The 22,845-nt window shown below is 33.4% G+C and overlaps 1 protein-coding gene across 2 annotated transcripts; it reads right to left on the bottom strand.

The window, feature by feature from the left end:
* Window positions 1–339: 339 nt before the first annotated feature.
* LOC105340221 (tetratricopeptide repeat protein 41) lies at window positions 340–22,766 on the bottom strand. 2 transcript variants are annotated; one of them, XM_011446176.4, is made up of 19 exons: window positions 22,617–22,766; window positions 18,032–18,977; window positions 16,617–16,818; window positions 16,091–16,311; window positions 15,559–15,722; window positions 15,008–15,452; window positions 14,373–14,612; window positions 13,385–13,435; window positions 11,984–12,194; window positions 11,311–11,485; window positions 10,686–10,925; window positions 10,459–10,531; window positions 10,193–10,338; window positions 8,918–9,110; window positions 8,468–8,618; window positions 8,082–8,231; window positions 7,827–7,933; window positions 7,480–7,572; window positions 340–2,216 (listed from the first exon to the last, which is right to left on the bottom strand). In XM_011446176.4, the coding sequence occupies exons 2-19, from the start codon at window positions 18,828–18,830 to the stop codon at window positions 970–972; spliced, it is 4,908 nt and encodes a 1,635-aa protein (XP_011444478.3). In that variant the 5' UTR covers window positions 18,831–18,977; window positions 22,617–22,766; the 3' UTR covers window positions 340–969. The 2 variants fall into 2 exon arrangements, with proteins under 2 accessions (XP_011444478.3, XP_065937677.1); XM_066081605.1 differs by lacking the exon at window positions 13,385–13,435.
* Between the last annotated feature and the right edge of the window lie 79 nt (window positions 22,767–22,845).

The following is a 22,845-nucleotide window of genomic DNA, read 5'->3' as shown; positions in this document are numbered from 1 at the left end:
AACGTGTGTTTGGCCGTTATCAGAAATATTTGATCATCACAACGTAACTATAAATGTCTACACATTTGTGTAAATTTGCATGCTCAAATTTCTGTTTTATTGATAAAGTTTTCATCATAGTTAACAAACTGAGCAATTGCTTTTCAAAGCGCTATTATTCTAGCAAAACAAATATTATCTTTATATTACTATATCTGAAGATGTTTAGCAACTGTTTTCAACCTTTTGCACTCTACATTAAGTATATCGGTTGCAAATATACCTCTTTTTATGCAAGTTATTTAATTTTTTGCTGGCTATAATATATATGTGTGAGTCGAGAACAACAAAAACACCGACTTTGACAATCCATTTAATTTATTAAAATATAGATATATGCCGGCGAACTGATTACAGTGCAATTATTGTCTAAGAAAAAAAGTAACATCTTTTAGGAAAGACACAAATATTGTGTGACAATCATTTAATATGATTCTCCATAAAATATTCCCGTTAAGAATCAAGACTTGATACATGTACTTTAACGTTCTCCAAGTAACAACTTATAATTTAACAAATCTTCAACAAATAAATTCAACAACTTCCTTGCTTTCTATTTTTTATGCATGTATAACGAGTCAAACGCCATTGAATGCACCAAACAGAAGATAAATTTAATCGAATTTATGCTTTGCCTTTCTAAATACACCAACACACAATCCAGAGTGTAAGCAAAGTTTATCAAATTCAGATTCAAGAAATTGAACAACACAAATCGATCCAAACATTTTAACTTTAAGCTTAAAATTTTGTGCAGAAAACATTACTTATCCTATGATAGTAATTGCTGATTAAGAAATGATTATGTGCATGTATAAATATATTACAAAAGATAGTTTAATTTATTCTATTGAAGATCACAGACATAATCTATATGCGCGAATAGTTTATATAATGGGTACATTACTAAAAATATCCCTAATCATATTTCTATTCAACAAAAACGGCTTCCTTGAATTTCACCGTTGTATTATGGTGTTCATTTTCAGAATCAATGTAAGACTCTACAGCATAGTCATGTGGGGGACTGCTGTAATACCCATTGGAAATCACAGGACCGATTCCCTTTACAGTCATTCCAAATTCTTTGTTTATGTCTCTTGACGTGAAGGATTTCGCTTTATTTATTTTGGGAGGAGACTTCCTGTATAAAGTTTTACTAGATTCTCGGTTCGATTTTCTGCTGGTTAGAAGGCGTTGTTCCAATTCCCTTGCTTCCGAGGTTTTTTGAGAACGCTTTGGTGGGATTGGTTTTTCGGAGGTGACATATCGACCTGGTACATGATACCAGGCAGATCGATGGTGGATGGATCGGCTCATGTCACGTGGTGATCTAGCAATAAGACTGTCCAGTGTCGAGTTCGGTCCAGTTGTAACCGACTGGGTGTTACCTGGTGTAATTGCATGTGGACCTACAACACTCCGTCGCGAGTAACCACTTCTTAGACTCATTCGCGAATTTGAGCTATATCCGGTTATATGAGAGCTTTGGTTACTTTTAGCACTGTTTTCACGAAGCAGGCTTCGTTCGTTGTGTCGAGACACGGACGACCTGGAACTACCGGCACTGCTATATCGCTTGAACAATTTAACAGGGCCACTATCAGCGTGTTCAGCAAATTGGGCTCTTTTGGTTTCTTGTCCAACGTTTAAACTGTCTGTTTGACGAATGTCATCTCCAAAGCTATCTATCTGGGGTTCTGCTTCTCTTGTTTCAACATCCCCTGATCTATCAACATCGTCGTCTACTTTTATTTCAACAGTCACTAGACGCTTTGCTTGATGCACTTCCGATGAAGGAGGAGATACTTTCAATTTTCGATCGATGTAATCTCGATGGAGCAATCTAGGGCGATCCGCATCCATTAATAATTTCTCCGAAGCACTAAGATGGCTAACGCTGCTATAACGACTCAGCGACGGTCCGTGTTCTTCTTTGTAACTAGAAGGTCGTGATCTCAATACGGAGTTTGAACTACGACTAGCACTTCTTGACTTTGACCTTTTATCAATGTTTGCGAGATCTTTCTCCCGCCACGAAAGTTTGCTAAAAGGCCTATCCGTTGTCCGCGTGTCTGTTAATCTGGCCGGACCAAACTCGTATTTTCCCATTTTAAGAGAAATTTCCAGCTGGCTTAAATAATGTCGGACCGCCCTCGTGTCTATATGATCACCACCTACAAAGATAAGTAAACAAAAATGATATTAAGCTGTTGATTTTTTAATAACAACAAAAATGCTTTAAATTTCAGAACTACTGAAAAGACTGTGTATTTGTATTATCGAGAAATAGTTTTTTATCTGATATCATTGCAAAACTTGTATATTTGCACAAATAAATTGCTCTTTTCCAAATTAATTCACTATAATGAAAGGGTAAACACGATCATATTCATTTAGCAAAAAAAATAATAATATGCCTTTGTGTCATAATATACAATATCGTACTTTGTATTCAAACATTTAAGTGTGCAAAGAAATTGTTCAAACAACATCATCATCGTGAATGTTTCAATAAAACAAATCAGCTTGGCTGAAACTCGAATACACATGGCATATTTATCTAAAAATCTGTCCTTGGAGCTAACAGAATTGTTAAGCATGATTCTATTGAAATTAAAACTAAAGAAATGTTCATTTAATATGCTTAGCTCAGCACGAACAGTAAAAGAAGTAACAGAAGGCCATATGCATATCAAAGTATTTACTGTATGTCGATTCATATCAGTAAGGTGAAGCCAGACTTTTAAAACAAGAAGATAAGAAACAAGATAATTTGAAAACTAATCAATGTCAATTAAATCCATGTCACAAATGCGCCGACCTGGCCATAAAACTCAACCTCTGTGATAAGATCTAGAAACGTGGTTTCCAAAAGAGTTTCAAATGATGTTGATGGATTCAAAATATGTATATGTAGGAGTTGTTTAGCAATATGATTTAACTAATAAATTAATATGCATAAAGGGGGTTAACGTTCAATTATAATTTTACAAGAATTTCATCGGTTCTAATTAGTAATAAAAATACAAAGGTTAAAAGGAAATCTCATACTGAAATCAGTTTTTATATAAGCATTATTTTAACGATGATTCATTAGTCCATACAGCTTCATTAACAACCTGACTTAATGTAACATTTCCCAAGACTTAGATTACAATTGTTGTTTCATCGACTTTTTTAAACACTTTAACATGTTGATTACATGAAAAAAATGCACATAAAATTATTTTCATCTAAACTACACAGTGACATATTTGGTAATCATTCTATGATATAAAATGCTTATGTGATAAACAAATACGAATGTTGACTTTATCAAACTTGCAATTACTATTAAATCAATCCAATATTGTTTATATTTTCAAAGAACCATATCATTAAAAAAATCAAACATAACTTTAACATAGACTTACACATCAATTCAACCATTACAATAACAGGAATAAAGATTAGGGGTCCTACAGTTTCAATTTAAAAGTGTTCATAAACTCATTAAAATTTCAGCACTATCCCCAAGTTAAGATTACACATACCTTGCAGCTTTAACACGAGGGAGCAGTTTCATGATAATAGTTTACAGTAGAGACACCAAATAAATATGAAGGTACAATTCACAACCTAATAAATATCTCAACAGCCCTCTTCTAATAATTTTGTATAACATCCTTAACGTTCATATATAAATTCAGCCAACTTGAACAGTCACTACGCGTTTAAAATCCATTCCTCATATTCTCCCGCTAACGGTTATGTCCATTGCGACCATCTATGACCCCTTAATGCTTTTTGGCAAATCTCAAGTGGTGTATGTCCCTCTAATCTGGCATTCTATCCACATAGAAACGCGAGTCCTTCTGCTTTATCCAAAGATTTCGATTTAAATGTTACTCCATGACTTAATCGGGCAAGATTAATTATTGGACGAACAAACCATTGACGGAGCCAACACAGTCAACTGTGTAGTAAAGGAGATCTTAGGGAGGGAATATAATGGTAAACTGATGAACATAAATATTTAAATTTCTATACAAGAAAGAACGCATAATGCATTGATCATGTAACGGGATACGTTAATTGTTCATTTGACAATACAACTGGAAATGAACGGTACAGACAAGTATGATATAAAGAAAGATGAGGGGGTAAGGTATTTATTTTGAAGGGAGGATTACGACGTAAAAAAGATTGGGAACTAATAAAAGTCAGGGAAATAAAGAATCACTTTCTACTTTTCAACGAATCTTGGTACAGAAACATACACAATAAAACAATTATGAAAACAGTCTGAGTGCAAGTAAATACACTTTCTTTCTTTTCAAACATCAGACAGTAAACGTCGGACTTGTGAAATATGACGAATAATATCATTCACAAAAAATAAAAAATGATAATAAAACTCTTTAAAAACACAAAATGCCTATTATTTATCAATGTTGATAAACAAACAGAACCATCGTTTAACAATTAACTATGCAGAAAAAAATAAAATGTCTCCCTCGCTGTGCTTACGAAAGATATGCAAAGCTTTATTTCCGATACAATATTTGAATAACCTATTATGCTATATGTCTTTGATCCCAGTAACAAAGGGGTAATATACTGTAGATTCCTTATTTTACGCGAGTACGTAATATCGCGACCTAACTGTTTTTCATCAAATCGCAAGAATATTAAATCGCGAACGCCGAATTTTTATAATTATTTATTATGGTTTACATGCGTCCGAAATATAAAGGCGAGGTTTTAAAATCCGCGAGATTCTCGCGATTTTACGCGAAAATTAATTCCTCACTTTTAATTAGGAATTTACAGTACAATGTAGTTAATTTCATTTCTTTTCATGAATTTACTTGGTTTAATCTCCTCGAGTTGTCCCCTATAACATCTTCACGATGGGTGCTCTCTTAAGTTTACAATTTCAATGTATTTCCTGCATATTTATGTATCTTTGGTGCAGGTTTAAGTAAACATTTCAAACTCATAAATCATACCTAAAGAGTCATCCAAATTGAAAATGTCACCCATATAAAGTGTACTTCAGCCGTTTAGATGATACAATTGTCCCCACTATCACTCTTATTCTCCAATTTCAACTTACAGCCTAGAAAGCAATTTTAGCTGTTAATTCTGAAAAGTTGACATGGATGACCTCGACATTATTACATCTAATTCTATTCGTTTTAAATTCTTTTCAATTTTGTAATTGAATTATGGGAAAATAAAAATTTTCTATCAAATGCAAGCTTAATAAACGTAAGCCAAGCTCTCTGGGGGGTTTCAGTTCTGACTTAAATTGTGTAGTGTTAATTATATAGCTTGTTTTTTTCTATTGAAAAACATATTCTTAAAACACAAATAGGTGTTTTGCGTATTGAAGAGATCATGAAATAAGACATGATAATTAACAGGCTTTTCTTTGACATTTACATGCACATATACTCTACCTATTATCAGAGAGTTTCGTCTTAATCGATATCAGGATATCTAGAGATAATATCATTATTATGTGATACTTATGCATTGCGTTGATCTTTGACATATCTTTGACAGATTGCGGTATTATTTACCAAACTGTTTAACATACCAAACGATTTCTTATAATCCAAATCAGAATCGTTGCATTCCCTTTGATCAGGATGTTCCTTTTTTCTCATTTTCAGACATGAAACGGGCGGCTTGGCAATAACTTCTTCATGTTTGTCTTGCTTATATTCTATAAAAGGTGTGATTCCTGTTGTGATATATTGCCCTGGTTCCGCAATTCTAACTCGTTTTACTTTCATATTTCTCCTCTTTCTCAATAAAACTGTTGTATAAATTGAAATCCAGCTCGTGGAAATGTACTTGAATAGAAGTGGAGAAAAAACACAAAACTTAATCGCAAAACATATTTGCTGATCGATCGTACAGTTTATGATGTCGGACTAGAGGATTATCCATTAATCCCTAGACATTCTGCAGTAACAGTGGCATTATCCTCGCTTCTCGTGCATTTAATCCCAGTCACCATACGGTTAACTCTAACCTTCGGGTCAAAACTACTACCAAGCAGCCTTAAGGTATTTTCTTTATATTGTCACTCAGTGATTCAAACTTCCAAACAAATATTAAATAAATCTAGTTTATAACATCTCTCCAGGGATTGTTCTTTCGAATCTTTTATTTTTCGTAGAGCCAAGATTGCTACCTTTAATCCTGGCAATAACAAAGTCTACTCCATGAATGTACACTTTCGAAAGAAACCGAGAGCAAGTCTTGGGTTGTAGCGCAGTTATAACATATGTGAGGCATTCATTGTAACGACGGATTTAGAGCGGTTGTCAAAGAATACCCTGGACGTTGCTTTTCCTTTGCAAACGACATCCATGTACAACCATCTTTAAACTCCGAGAACTTTAAACATATGTAGTGTACACTTTCACAATGGGACAATTACCGAGAATTTCACGCTGTATATCTCAGGTATCAAACAATCAATGAGAAATTGGGCAGCATTTAAATCCTTTTCTCCCTCTCTTAAACAAGGCTTTGTTTGGAAAATGTACGTATAAGTCCAATACATTTTTAAAATATAAAAGCCGAACATGGCAGTACTTTCTCAATTCATCTTTTGTTCGCTCTCTTATTTTAAAATGGGGAAATCAGCGTTAGCTTAATAGAAAACCAAATATAACTTGCCATTAATGAGCCACGCTGATAATTTGCCTGTCCCGAGCAGTAACATGAGCAGTCCTATTAAAGTTTAATGTATTGATCCTCATGGATATCCCAGATAACTATCTATACAATTTGAACTGCCAAAAAACAAACGAACAACGCGACATAATGAAAGCACAAATCAATGATGTTTTTAAGTTGAGTAGAAAGTCAATTCTACGGAAATGTTTCTAATCACTGGACGATAAATAGTACCATGGTTTGGCGAAATCTACTCTGAGAGGTGAACACAAACTGCAAGTGGCAAACTTCATAAAAACGATCTTAAAAGTATAGCTTTGGCCGACATGGGTACAAATAACCAAGTTTTCAAAAAGTGAATAAACCTTTGAAGATAACCTGTTGGACAATGAGTCTGTTATGTGATACATGTAAAGGAGATCATTTTATTTTCTTTAAAGTAAAGTACATCAAATTTTTTTTAAACAAAAAAAATTGCAGATTGTGATTAAATACATATGTATTTTCTCATACACGGAAATAAATGCGAAAACAAATATTTTTAATTGGGGATGTGTCTTGCATTACACAAATTTTACAAGGAAACCATCAACTCTTGCTCAGTGCTAACATTTGTAAGTTCCTTTATTGGTACATGTATTTTCATTAAAACGTTTTCCTTTTGGGGTAAAATCAAAAGAATTCACAGAAGCGCGTTCTTATTATTCCATCATGACTCCATCAATCAAAATGAAAAAAAAAAATAAAGGAAGTACTTACCTAGTTTGGTTGTCCTTATGTCTAGTGCTCTACGTAACAGCTGCACAGCTTCGCACTTTGCTGCATAGTTGATTTCCTCTTGTAGAAGTTTTCCTACAGAAGATTATTGCACAAATTAGTTTTAAAAGGTAAATGGTGAAATCAAGCGGCACACATACAAAATATTGACATTTTTATCCACACACACACAAATAAAATCTCCTAGACACTTGTTTGATCATAAACTGAATCAAATATGACAAGAAATAAATGATTTGCAAAGATACATCATTTGCATAACGTTATATACGGTATTCCATCAATGCTCTGTATTTGGGTTTAAAAAGACACAGGTAAAAGTTTGTTACCTAGTTGAAACAGTGTATCCCCTACAGCTGGATGGTCCTTTCCCAGACAATCCTCTCTGATCTTAAGAACTTTTCTGTAAACGCCCTCCGAGCGACCTCTGTCAAACCTGCAAGATCAGTTTGTAAATGATTTTAAATGTCTGTACAGAATTTGACCTTTCTTTTTTAATTTTTTTTTCAGAACAATTCTCAGAATATTTATAAATATGATGCATATGCATGCATGTTTGTGCGTGTGTGTAATACGTTTCTTACCCGCGGTAGTTATCCGGGTTCCCCATGAGCTGAGCCAGCGCGAACAGGACTTCAGCGACCAAGGGATGGGATTTCCCAAACCACTGCTCCCTGATGTTTAATGCCTGGCGAAGGCTGGACTCAGCCAAAATGAAGTCCTCTTGTTGCACTCTAAGGGTAAAATATCATTTATATAATGCATGCCTTATATAAACCGATACAACATTTTTGTTTGATTACATTAGGAATATCGATCTTGGTTACAATGGACAGTCCAGACAGCTGACGATTTTAATCTTGATAAAAATAAAGATGTTTAATATATACAGGTATTTAGGTGTTTTAAATGCAATTTGAATGTTAAATTCTCAACAGTTCTTGAATGCAAAATGGTAATACCGCCTGACCTTAGGAGTCCTAGGTTGTACAAGATTGTTGCTTTGGCTGTCAGATTGCCGCTGGTTTCAACGGCATCACGTGCCTCTGTCAATAGATCTTCTGCACTTTCCACTAAACCTTCGTTCAACCGAAGACTGCCCAGATGGGAAAGAAGTTTACCTAATATGAAAGAAATAAACATAAATGTGCATGTGTACAGTAAAACTCATTTTCATGTATTCTTGTGTGAAAACATGCTTTATACATACCCATTTATATTTTCCCTATTGCTTAAATGTTTTAAGACTACCTAACGTGGATACGTACATGTAAAGTTGATTCAAGTTTATTAGCACACAGTATAAGCCATCCATTCATTGATTTTGAATATTCTTTGTTAGTTACATGTATAAAGGAAATAAATATTTTTTTTATATTAACCAAATTGTAATTTAACGGAATGACTATGATTTTTATACCCTTCAGGTTCTCTAGCTCTAGGAAGTTGAGTGAGGATTCCTCGTCTAGTTCCGACAGATCGGTGACGATCCTGAGGGATTTGGTAAAGTGTTTCTGTGAGAGCCCCGACTCCCCTCTTTGTTGACAGTACATTCCAAGGGCTTCTTGTACTCTGGCATGGATTAACATGTCATCGTGTTCAAGAGGGTAGCTCTAAGAGTCAAAGAAAGTTTGTAGTTATTTCTTGAAAAAAGCATCTTAAGTTAAAGTATTGATATGTCATTTATAAGATTTTTTTTAAAAAAGGATCACATGATTTACTGCGCAAAATGTTTTGAATCCATATACAAACGACTCGGGCATAAAAAATGTAGAGGATTTCGATTTTTATAAATACTTAACGAAAACAAAATACCACATTCATATAGTTATACGGGTCTACGATATGTACATGCCGTTGTGTATAATTCATAAATACAAGTGCCTAAAAACTAATGAGCTCTGTTATCTCCTCACGGCAAAAACAATTTACCACTTACTCTACAAATTATTTCAAGGATTTTTCGGGGGTTTTTAAAGCAGAACTAATGGTATATTTTATCTAAAGCACAAGCATGAATTCTGTGTTCTGGGATGAATATGTGTATAAGCGTGGTATCTTGATTTTGCATTCATGCAATGCAACAAATTCCAAATAAAAAACCCATTGCTTACTCCATAAATCTGAAATTTTAAACATGGAATAAGTTAACGTAACAATTTCATACAACTTAAATAATTTCTAAAGTGAACGTGACATTAACAAATGAAATGTTAACCTTAATGTTTTTATCAAAATAAAAATCAAATATAAAAGCAAAGTATAGGATGCACAGATTGTTAAATGTACAAGAAAAAACTGTTACTTTATACATGTTTTTTTTCCATAATTCACAAACATATTATTACTACAATTTTTCTGAAAATATTGGGACCCTGTCATAACTCGTTATCAAACTATTCTTTTATATATGTGTTCTTTATGAATGAATCACAATGCATATTTTCTGTGTAAAAGGCTGTTTTGAATAACTCTTAATGGTGATAAAGAAAGAAATGTGTGTATGTTAATACATGTGAGCAAATAGCAATATCATAACACTTGAGTAGCATAACAATATGATAAAGGAAAATACAAGCAGTGAAACAAGTTGCCTTTATTCATTAGCACACAAGAAAAATTATCTCAAGTTTTAAAAACGTCCAAAGTTCATGTACATTAAGCTCAAAACTGTAGTTTCAAATTTTATTATTACCTTCACTAGCTTTTTGTTTAAGGCTGTCAAAACTTTCTCTGTTACATCTTCATGACCAAGATCTCTTAGGAAGTTTGCGATAAGCCAGGCGATCTTGATTGTGTTACACAATTCATGGGTCTGATACAACAATGGTGAATCAGCTCCTTGAAAAAAGAGAGATTTAAGAGCTCTTATAACAGACAAAAAAGATGGACTTGTCAACCACATTTGTGTCAGATAACAACTAATCAATAGAAACTGTGTGTATATATTAGAGTTTTTACCTGGAGTTTCAGCTTTTGTTTCTGTCAAAAACACAGCACTATTTTTATCCACTGGTCTTGATTTTCTACTTTCCTGGATAATCAAAAATCAAAATCAAAGATACTAAATAAAAAAACAAACATTTTCATGGATAAAAATTCATATCAAATTAATGTTATTAGTTTACTAACCTCCATATTTCAGTATGGAGCTAAGCATGAAAGCATTTGATTGGATCATAACTGACCTTTTCCTCACTGATTGGTTCTTCTATGACCGTCTCCTCCAGTCTATGCCGCTGGGGTGACCTGACCCCCATGCTGCTGGTTATGGATTCCTCGGTCACAGCAGAGAGCTCCCTGTGGGGGGGATAGGTCACAATGGTGGGGACCACAATGTTCACGTTCTCTCTGGAGGACGCCACTGTCTCATCCTCATGGGAGGAGATCTCGCTCGTAACACTATCCAGTTCTAGATCTTCTCCATTCTGAATATAGACCACAATGATAATTTGTCATATTACTATATCATGGAGTCTGTCAATATAAATTCAAGTTCTGTCTAGTTTCCAAGTGATTAATTAAAAGTTTTCATCAGTTCTCATTAACAATTTGGTAAATTTCATACAGTACTAGCAAGGATGATCAATTAACACTTAATCAAGGTGAAAATATGCAAATCAAAAGCACTTAGTTAATTTGGACATGTAGACTATAACCTTAGTATGACTTCAGCTTTGCATGTGTCTATATACATTATAGATCCCTGGCTAATGCAAAGTTTCAATGCATATACAGAAGTAATGCAATGTCAGAACCTCTGGAACTAAATCTAGAGGCCAAGAACATGGAGCCTGCCAATGGCTGCCTAACCTGTTCTATGTAGATCTCCTCCCTCTCTTCCTCCATTATTCCTAGTCGGATCAGAAGCTTCTGGTACATGGTGCAAACATCCTTGCCCTCCTCCTTCACCAGTGACCAGAAAAAGGCCAGATCCAGTTTGTTTGAAGGGTTCTGTCTCTTGTCATCCAGAAAGCCTTCAATCATCCTATTTGGAAGCAAAAATGAGATGGGTAACTGCTTGGTTCTCTTAAAAAACTAATAGTGAGTACAGGTTAGGTTTATTTTAAGAAAATTTTAGACTCATGCCTATATACTAGACTTTCAAAAACATTTACTTTCAAAAAATCTTCTAATGAGACAGCAAAAATAATAACTGATAGATAGATTTGTAAATTACAATGGTTATGGTTGAAAAATTTGTTGAGATTTACTCTTTCAAAAGATAGCATAATAATTATACCATATCGCAGGACTTTTGTGCAATATGGTCTATGATATATTATACAAGTATTTTTGTGGAATTCTTTTGGCTGTTCCAAAAATAAATAACTTCCAAACTAGTACATCATATACAAAGCTGCAAATGAAGTAAAATTTTAAAAACCTGCAAAAAAAAAATTTAAGTGTCCATTTGAACCCAAATACCACATTGCCATAAATTCTGTTGTATGTTACATGAGCATGAACTTCCATTTCCACTTACAAGGGATCGTTGAGAACTTGCAGCAGAGTGTCTGTATCCCCTGACATCAGCAGTTGCCATGGCAACTCTTCAAGGACCCGCTGGCTGAATGGCTGTCTGAGGAAGTACTTAGCCAGTTGTTTGTGGAAGCGGTTCTTCTGCCCCTTCCACTCTTTCTCCGACTCGCCAGTGGAGGCCACCTCTCCAGAACCACTGCCAGCCTTCAGGGAATCTGTTTGTACAGGAATAATGCATGGTTTATAATTTGCATGTAAAAGTCGTTTGAAATAACCTAAAAAGTACTAATTTACTGTAATATCATGCTATGAAAACTTTATACATGTACACATTGATGAAATACATGTAGTTCTTATGAAATACTGTTTCTGTGTCACTTCTATAGTAACTTTTCTATACACACTAGTACTTCTTGAACTGACAGAATCTTAGCATTTCAGCTTTTACAAGTGTCAAATTTGATTTGTTTGTTTACTTAATATATCAAATTAGCAAATAACTCGATACATGTATTGATAAGTATCTTTTTATTAATCAAAGCATACATTTGCAAATAAAACAGTGTTTTATGAAATGATTATGTGATTGCTGTGGGTAGAATGGGGACAAGTGTGACGTGATTTAAAGTGATATTTAAAAAGTACAAAAAAAATAGATACAATTACACTAAAACCTGACATGAAAATTATAAAAAAGCAAAATTCTAATGCCTTTGATATTAAGAACAATTAAAATATTTAAACATATACTACACATTTATGTGTTTGACATAACAAGCATTGTGAAAATAAGCATACTAGAAATAAGGTACAAGATAGTAAAGTATGGGAACATGGGCAAATCAAGTACCAGCTATACATGTATAATACATGGGTATGCATGGACCAGTACATGTATAAAGCTGATTAAATAACTGTAGGACAATGTTGAGGAAATGAGACTCAGATAAAAAAACAAATTTGTATATATTGACATTCTGTGGTTCCAAAATAAAATTTGTCAGAAACGGTCTGCATATTATATGGGAGCAGAAATTCAAATTAAAAAATTGACATAATCACTATGGTCAAAATGCAGAATTAAAAAATGTCATTATTCAGTCATTATCTAAAAGCAGATGTACATCAGTTTTTGGGGTTTTTTTTAAAATTGCTACTAGTTCACCAAATGCAATCATCTTTTATTAATATATCAAGATTATTCCCATCTCATTTTTAGCAGATTGAAATAAATTGGGTATAAATTGGGGATAAAAGTTCAAAGGTCTATTTCAGTGGGTCACAATATCATTAGTACTGGCAGGAAAAAAAGTTAATACAAAAGCTGGCATTATCAAAATAAGATATTAATAATTAATCAATGAATCACACAATAATTAGGGCATTAGGTCAAAGGTCAACCTACTGAGTACTGCCGTTTTACGGCGTGGACTAACATCCTTTTTGGTCGCACCTCCTAAAATCACATTTCAAGGTCAGAAAACATAAAGCTGATATAAAATACTCTGACACAAGTACAAGTTTACTGAACTTCATAACAATTTAATGTATTCATATAAATTAATGACCATTTCAAAGCTATACAACTTTTAACTTTTTCATCCATTTTGTTTGTATGTCTTTCTATATATTATAGTTAAAAAAAATTAACTTTTATGAAAATTGTGCCTGTATCAACTACATGTTTTTAAATGTAATAAATTAAAGTTTGATGAGAAATATGGTTTTGTTTGCTTGCAAACATTTCTTTAAACATTTAAAATTGAAAGAAAGGTAACAAACTATTATATATTTAACAATGGACATTAATACACATATTGATGTACTAGCTCAGTGCAAAAAAAAAAGAGGAATGATTCATGCAGTTATGGATTTGGAGCAGGTTATGCATTTAATTCATTTTCTTGGCATTCCATTACTTAACATCTATTCCAATCTTAGGAATAATAATTTACACTGCATGGTTACAATAAAAAATTAACATCAGTTCCATAAGAACAAAACAAACATGCAATGAAAACAGCTTCTTTTTGCAGTGGATGTCTTACCATGCATGCACTCAGACATTAGCATGGCCATGATTATAAAACAGGGATTAGGGAAGGTTTGCTGATTAACCTACCAAAAAACACTCTCTATACAAAGATCAGAAATTCTATATTCATTCTGGGACAAGATCTAAAACAAAAACACAAAACTAAAGCTAAGCAAATCTAATGTCCTTTTCAAAGTTTGTAGAAATTTAAATCAATTATTTGAGAGTATACTCTCCCCCGATTGGAGTGCTATTGTACGTAACTTAACTTTTAATATATAATTTAAAATGTACAATCATGGTTCCCTGAGAATTACTTCAATTTTTATATGAGAGAGCACATTTTGACTATACTTACGCAGTAGAACATATTCCACAATTTCTTTCAGGTGCTGGTGAGAGAACTGTATCTGTCCGCTGGGCAGCTCATACACCCAGTCCCTGAAGCAGGTACAGAACTGGAGCCACTGGAAGTTCCTGACCTCCTTGCTGTTCCTGTATCCCAGGCCCCTCAGCAGGGTGAAGATATCCCCCTGGGACAGGCCGGTCCTGGACACGGCTAGCAGACGTAGAGTATCAGGGATCCAGCCTTCCAGTTCTGTCAAAATTGGTAATTCTCAGTTTCAGTACACTTGCACTTGTAGGCTATAACTTCTATTTTATTTTTAATGTACAATGTATCATGTTCAAGTAATCAGATAATATAATGTAAGCTACATGCAGCTGTTACTATTCTTTCATATTTCTTAACCTCATGCTAACAAAATTGTGTATTAAATTTTGTTTTGGGTTTTTTTTTTTTTATAAAGATAAAACCATTTTTGTAGATCATACATGTATATGAATTGTTTTTTTAGTAAAATCTTTTACTGTCTTTTTATTGTAAATGTATCATATCACTTGCACCTCTGATTGTACATTGTCTTGAAGGTAAAATCTCTACTTCACTTATTTTAATGTGCATGTATCATATCATCCACACTTTTGTCTTACCTAACTGATCTTCATCATCCACTTCACCATAGAGATTCTCTTTGGTCCAACTCATTTCCCGGGACCATCGCTGAAAACACCGAAGACAGTAGTCTCTCAGGGAAGATATTTTCTCCCCAACCTCTTCCAAATAGTCAAACAGTCCCATATAGACACTAAAGCAGCACATTTCTCCTGCCAACAGAGACATAAAGAGTGGCTTATGGGACAATTTTATATCATGGACTTGTTGGATGTTTTCTTCATTCAGGTGGTCGAAATGCTGAAGCATGGCATCTTCCAGGAAAGCTGTCCGTATCTTCGGAGTATTGAATGACGGAACAGTGTGCATAACTGTGTCTTTCCTTCTTGACAGAGAATGGTAGGTGAGATCTGAGCGACAGGATGTAAAAATAAGTCTACAGTGGGGAGGTAGAGGGAAGGGCAGCCACTTTAATTCTTTAACCTACAAAGAAGAAAAACCATCAGATAATGCCACTGCTGTAACCATTCTGACCCTCAAGATCAAAGTACTGAGAGTATTGACGGTGATTAGGGTCGTGAAAGCTTACTTGTCTGATGGTCAGTCCGAGGGTGTTGCCGATCTCATCGAGTCCATCAATGACAATGACAACAGGACCCAGAGAGAGAGCGGCCACAAATGCCTGACACACTTCCTGAAATGTCCAGGGCTGATCCTCCTCTGTCATTCCATCCTCTGAGGAAGAGCACTCAACTGCAAAATTAACAATGATAAAGATTTTAATATACATACAGTATTTCATTCAAATAAAATGAAAAACAGTAAGTAAATTTGCTATTAAATTCATACATGTAATATATCTGTTAAAGTCCATAAACTGAATTTAAAACAGTGTTCTAATAGTCCAGTAACAAGGTTCTTGTAAGAGTACCTTGTATGTATAATAATCTGTTTATAGGTGAATCACAAGACTAATATCATATTTAAAATTGGCAAATAAACGCAAAAAAAAACCAAACCCAAATGATAACTGAGAAGAAAAAGTTACACTGTATATCAAAAATTTGGAAATGATACCCTAGCCTCAAAACACACTAAAATTTAGGATAAGATTAATTTACTTGGTCTTAGGTATTCTTCTCTAAGTTCTTTGATACAGTGTCTGAGGAATACAGAGATGTCAGCAGATCTCCCACTGCAGCCCACATACTGACATATGACCTTGACCTCTGGGTTCTCGGCCTTGAACTTCTGGATCCAATTGCTGATCAGTGTGCTTTTTCCACTTCCTCTGTCGCCATTGACAACCATGATTGACTTGTAGCGGGCTTCCACAGCTTCCCTACAAATCAACAAATAATTTGAATCTTATTTTTCACATACACAATGATTTCAATTACTTTCTATGTATTCTATAAAAGCTAATTCCTTATACAACAGATCTTGTAAAAATCACAGAAAAATGCAAAAGCAGTATTATACATGTATCATTGTATATACTGGTAGTTATAATGTTAAGTGATTTGAAAGAGGTGTACTTTGTATCACAATTTTTAAAAAAATATATTACAAGTATGTTGTTGGTATGGTAACTGTGTATATTCTAAACAATATAACTTGCATTAAAAATCAAACACAAGAAATTACTTCTTTTTCAGCAAATTCAGAATTGAATAGGGTTTATCCACCATTTTTTCTTCTATTTCATAGACATTTTCATCCAACACCTCCAGGGCAAATGATGTCATTGTCTGTTTTAACTGATTTAAATCAGCAGACGTCACAAAAACATGTCGTCTGCTGTCTGCAAACACTTCATTGGCAACCCACTCACAGTATTCCTCTGATTCTAGAAAAAGAAAAAAAAACATTCCTACATGTCCTTTGATAATTTAATGATGATTTTTCTATAAAAGTACATCATGTATTATTGATTGAAGAATTTGATCTGATTAGATGGCATGAACATTACATTATATATCTAAGTTGGAAGTTAAGGGAACCAACTAAGAGAAAAGAAGAAATGATATTATTATAAGAGATCAACCATTTACGCATCAAAGATTCTAACATGAATTTGCTAATATTGATGATTAAACCTTTTAGGCTACAAACATATTGTTGGAATGTTTATGCAAAGATAGTTTTATCAAAATGTCTTCAGCCCTTAAGGAATATTTTCCAAATTAACATCAATGACAAAACTTGGATAGGAATATTGTCACCGCCAAAAGCTTTTATAATGTCAACATTGCATGGGGATTAATTCGCTCCTCTTATTTTCTTTTAACCTCATAGGATCAATTAATCAATTTTTATCGATCTGATTGTGTTTTATTTTCATTAAGACTTGCTACTTTTTCCCTTGATCTATCAGAGTATAGCACTTCTAAAGGTCTACAAGCTAAAGGCTATTAAATAATGTGTTACAAAACACTGTGCTGATTAAAGAGGAATTTAGCAGGACAATCTTTCTCAAAACATTAAAAGACAGAGCATAGATCACATTGATTTTCCTCAATCGGAAGTAATCCCTTCAAGCTCATAACAAAGCACTTAAGTTGTTATATATACACTTAATGAGATCATGAGGCACTTACAATGAACACTTGGAGGAGAGGGGCTCATAAATCAGGCCCACTTTAAGCTGGGCAGTTATCAGCCATCATAACTGGCCCAAAAGTGAGAATTTATGAGAGTTTATTGACATATATCTCCAATAACTGTGATATAAAACCTCCATGCTGCACTTTTATGAGTTTGAAATATTTGGATTACTCTTGTGTTAAATAATGTTTTATCTGATCTCCAAAATGTACCTGCGTTTTAAAAACATGAGGATTTATCTGATTCAAATTTATTTATTACCTGCAATAGCCATGTTTATACTTTTGTCTCCAAGTTTCAAAGATTTGTTTGACTTTTTTTTTTTTAATGGGAAAAAGGGGGTGTATTAAACTGTTTATATTTTAAGTTTCTTTTATTAATTTTAAGTTATTTAATTGATATTTTGTCACTAAACCATTACTTGTATCTACATGTAATTCAGATAAAAATCTTACCCAGGGTGGAAAGCGGATGTTCTAATGCAGGGTACACAATATCTATGACTGCTGTCCAGTCCTTTATAACATGTCTACCTAATTCTTCATTGGTCCTGTAATATTTCACAGGAAGAGCTTTCTTAACTATTCTCTGCTTTAAGTCTCGAATACTCAGGTCAGCATACTCATTTTCAGGTAAATGGACTTTGCTGAGTTTAATTCTCCTCTCCTCTGAAAGATGTCCAAACTTCACATCCAAATGTTCCGGTTGCCTAAAATAGAAATGGCAGTATCGATTGTCACAGAGAAATGCCGCCTGAATTATCTCTAACTCTGTAAAACTAGTGTTCTGATGGCTTTCTTGTAGCACCCAAGTGTATCCAGCTGAAGCAGCCATTAGATAATTTTTATCCATCCAATCCATATCATCAAGATCTTCCACATTTCTAATTTTTTTCTGGAGAGGAGGTTTCTCCATATATCGATAAGGTCCATAACTCTCTCCCAGAAGACATATGAAGAAAGGAGAACTCTTGGATATGTAGTCCAAGTTCAGTTTTAATAAGTTCCCTGATGCCGCTTCATCCCCATTGGGATTCCATCGGATATCATAAGGCAGGAAGTTGCCGCCTCGTAACTGGCACAGTTTGTGAATTTCAGGGAAAATTTCCCTCAGTAGGAAATCCTTCTCCTCATTAAAGTCTTCAGGAGTGGAACAAACAAACGGTCGAATCGGTTTGCGTAATTGATATTTTTGATCAATTTCTGTTGCTTGGGCTTCTTCATCCTCATCTTCGAAGAAATTGTCCAACTTCATCTTAATCTGGTGGTATAATCAGGGAGAAAACTAAAACTTTCAAGCTTTGATCAACTGGCCCATAGAACAGCAAAAGTCAAGGTATTCTTCATTTCTTTTCATGATCTTTAACAGCTAGTACATCCTCTGCACAGTGGAAGCCAACATCTGTGAATTAAACAGAAATTTTATGTATATATATATATATAGCCTCTTCGATCACAGTGACATATTTAGATTAAACCAGGTATTTAACGGTACATTATTGATATCTGACTTGCCTTGTTCAAAATTTGCATATTATGCTAATAATAAAGTATTTAAGCATAATCTGCAAATTGATAACAAACATGGTCCTACTTATTGCATGCTTATACAAAACAACCTGCAAATGAAAACATTCCAAAATCCCTGTGAACACGCACTTGCAATCCTAAACAACTGCACCCACTGAAAGAAAACTTATACATTAAAACTCTAGTCTTTAAATATTGCATGATTTAATGACTATAGATTTTTAAAAGCATTAGCATTTAAAAAAAAAAAAAAGAAGACAAACACTGATAACATGGAATTGTTCAAAACTTTTTTAAAGAAAAATAAACTTTCGGGAAAATAAAAAAAAGAACATTTACAAAAATTCAATAGCACTCGATATACTGTTTGGCTTCTCTGAGTAACGACTCATAAATAATGTACTTGAAAGCAAATATTTATCAGAGACCCTGAGAGACCCAGCACAGTTTGGTCTGCATGCAGCAAAAAAAAAAAAGGAGGGACGTAGTACTGTTTCCTGGGTGTCTGTTGAATTAAAGAATTCTTTCGATCTCTCATTGTTAGTGCAGCGACTTCAAAGTCTCCACGTTCTACGTCCTCGGTGTGGGTCTCTCCTTTTTCTATTTATTTGACTTTTATCAATTTATCATATATTATCTTTGACAGAGTGTCACCAAAACCTCCAACTTTCAATGGGAGAAATATGGAAATTTAATTTTGACACATATCTGTAATGTTTAAACCGGCTCGGCCATATTATTTGGTAATTGATAGATAGCTAGTTTTACATGCACTTATTGTATTAACAAAAAGTTAATGCTACACTTTCATGAGAGGGATTGTAATATATTAAATTTTGACGTATCTAAGTTTTTAATTAGACTTTTATTTTATATAGGACTTTATGAATCTATTTTCAATTTTGCAATCATCAGCATTTAATTGTGTGGCCTCTGTGGTTACCTCTCACTCCATGAAGTAAATTGTATCTTCTAAAAATCATGAAGGATGTTGTTTATTTAGGATCCATAAAACAAATGCATGAAATTATGCGTAAACATTTACCTGCATGTGGAAAAAATTGCAACCCAGAAAATTTGCCTCCATGCATGAATATAAATGATTATACAATATTAAAAAAATATTTCAGTACAGATTTATTATTATGTGTAAATGCAAATGTAAAAATAATGAAATCTTAAAAAGTTTTCATCGGGGATAAAGTAAGTAAGCATTTACATGTATGCACTGCACTTGCAATGTCAACTTCAATGCCAGTGGGAAATCAAATGTGCAGGTTTTAAATCTAATGTACACAAGCATGTATGCACAAACATTTATCTCTTTATGTTAAATCATTTCTTGAACACACTTTCTTTCCCGTTTTGTACAAGCTAATTGAATCTTTCAAACATCATTTGATTTTGTTAGGTTGTACATGTAAAAGCTTACATGTCCAGTAAATAAATTAACCTTATCACAAACGTTAAAAATTCAATATTTTTCCTCAGTGCATTAGATATAAGAAAGGATAAGAATTTTCTAAACATTTCAGCAGCATTATTTACGACTTATCACCAGTGTACTCTGCAGCACTTAAGTCCTTTCAAATTTCAAAACCCATTTAGATAATTTGATTTCCTAATAGAAAGTAAAGACATTTAACTCTATTGAATTAATAAGTAGGTATAGAAATGAATTGCATCTGAATTTTGAAGGGGGTTTTTTCATGCATTTTCTTTATGCCTTTTTTTGTAACAAAACAATATCTCTATAGGAAAATTCAAGTTGATAAGTTGTTAAACCCGATTTGCCTGTAGAGCTTTTAAATTATAATGATAGTGTTTCAGTGACACAATTAAGGGTTAAGATTTTAAATAAATATAGGATTTGGAATACAAACAACAAATACAAAACATACCGGTATATAATAATATTCTAAAAAATTTAATTGATTGAACTTTAATCGAGGTACTTTATTGAGGTAATTTTCAAGACTAATTAAATGGCAGCTATCATAAATAAAATCTGTTATCAATTAAAGTGCTATCTGTAATTCAACTGTGTAATGAATAAAACACTATTTTACTAACTTAGAATACCAGAACCAATAGTTATAAATCCAATATTTTGTATCCGAATTTCAGAGATATTCCTGAAGATTATTTTAAACCTGGGAAGCTATGTTTAAAATAAAATGATAACATGGATTATTTAAAATCAATAGAGTACACAAAAAGAATTCAATGTTATCTCAATAAAGTTAACACAAATTAAGGACCCACATCAAGTGCTTGACACATCGGCTGCCAGAAATTTTCATGACCCCGAGTAAATGCTGCCGTTTAATTCTATGTCAACAACTTTGATAGGGTTTCATGCCTTTGTAATCATCTGATAAACTTTTTTTCGATCCAAAATTAAACATGTTTAACAGACAAATAAAGTGGGTTTGTTGAACTGAGATAAATAGAGCATTTGGAAATCTTCCGAAATGTAAACTCAAACCTGTTCCTCTTTAAAAAGTATGACCTTACAGAAGCCAAGTGACTTTAAAGAGAAAGTTATACAGCTATTAAAGCAGCTATATACAGAGTTGGCAAAATGTGACAGATTGCAGGCAATCCCTGGTAGTTTTTGTGAATGTCTGGTAAAAGTTAATAAAAACTCCGCCGGACATAGTGTCAAAAAAGAACACTCTTCAGACTGAGTTGGCTTATTGAGCAATAAATGTAATATTCAAATTTTTAATGTGTATTATTTTTAGTCTAGTTACTTGGCTGGCAAATTTTCAATAATTCCTGGGCATTTTGAAAATTCGTAGGACACTCTAGCTGTTCAATAGATTTTTAGGCTATTTCACCATCTCTGTATTATACTAAATATGTAGCATCTTAAATGATAAATAAAACTTCAACAATGATTCATATTCTGAGTATATGTCCACTTTTTTAAAAAATGTTATAGCAGTATGCCTATAATCGTAACTCCAAATTTACACCCCCATCTAATATCAATAAGCTTTTAAAATGTAGGTACAATATACATGTATATATAATAGTACGTATACATGTTACTGCTAAGTAAATGTATTACAATTCTATATATTGTACACATGCAATATATTGTTCATTTATATGCATGGCTCACTGCATACCTATGTCTTGTTACATTTTTTTTGTATGCAATCTGTATATATAGTCTCTCTCTCTCTCTCTCTCTCTCTCTCTCTCTCTCTCTCTCTCTCTCTCTCTCTCTCTCTCTCTCTCTCTCTCAATCTCTCTCTCTTCAGGTTTTGTCAATGTTTAACATAGTCTCACGGTTGAATAAATAATATACTTTCAAAAATTTTACAATGTGAACGTGTATTACCTCTAGTAGAATTTCAATTAATATAAACCGGTATCGAGAAAATATGCTTAGTGTAAGAGTTAGCTCCCTCTAAGAAGCATTTTCATGAAAAATATGGAATATTCACAAAAAGAAGGGGTAATGATGAGTAAAATTTCTCACATATCTTCTGTCACTCACCTTCAGTAAGATATGTTCGTCTTGAAGAGATTGATAAACTCCTTTTTATTTACACAATTGTAAACAAGTGAAAACATCGCTTTCTTTCGCACCATCTCCATGTAAACTAAAAATTTCCGGAAGGAAGTGCGAGAAATCACAACTTCTATTTTTGTAAACCGGAAATGCAAGAGGCCCTGATCTAGTAATTTGTATTAGCCAATCAAAAAAAGCCAAGTTTGACGAACTC

The sequence above is a fragment of the Magallana gigas genome, chromosome 4, assembly GCF_963853765.1.
Source record: "Magallana gigas chromosome 4, xbMagGiga1.1, whole genome shotgun sequence".
Lineage (NCBI taxonomy): Eukaryota > Metazoa > Mollusca > Bivalvia > Ostreida > Ostreidae > Magallana > Magallana gigas.
This window is presented reverse-complemented; position numbering and strand designations above follow the sequence as displayed.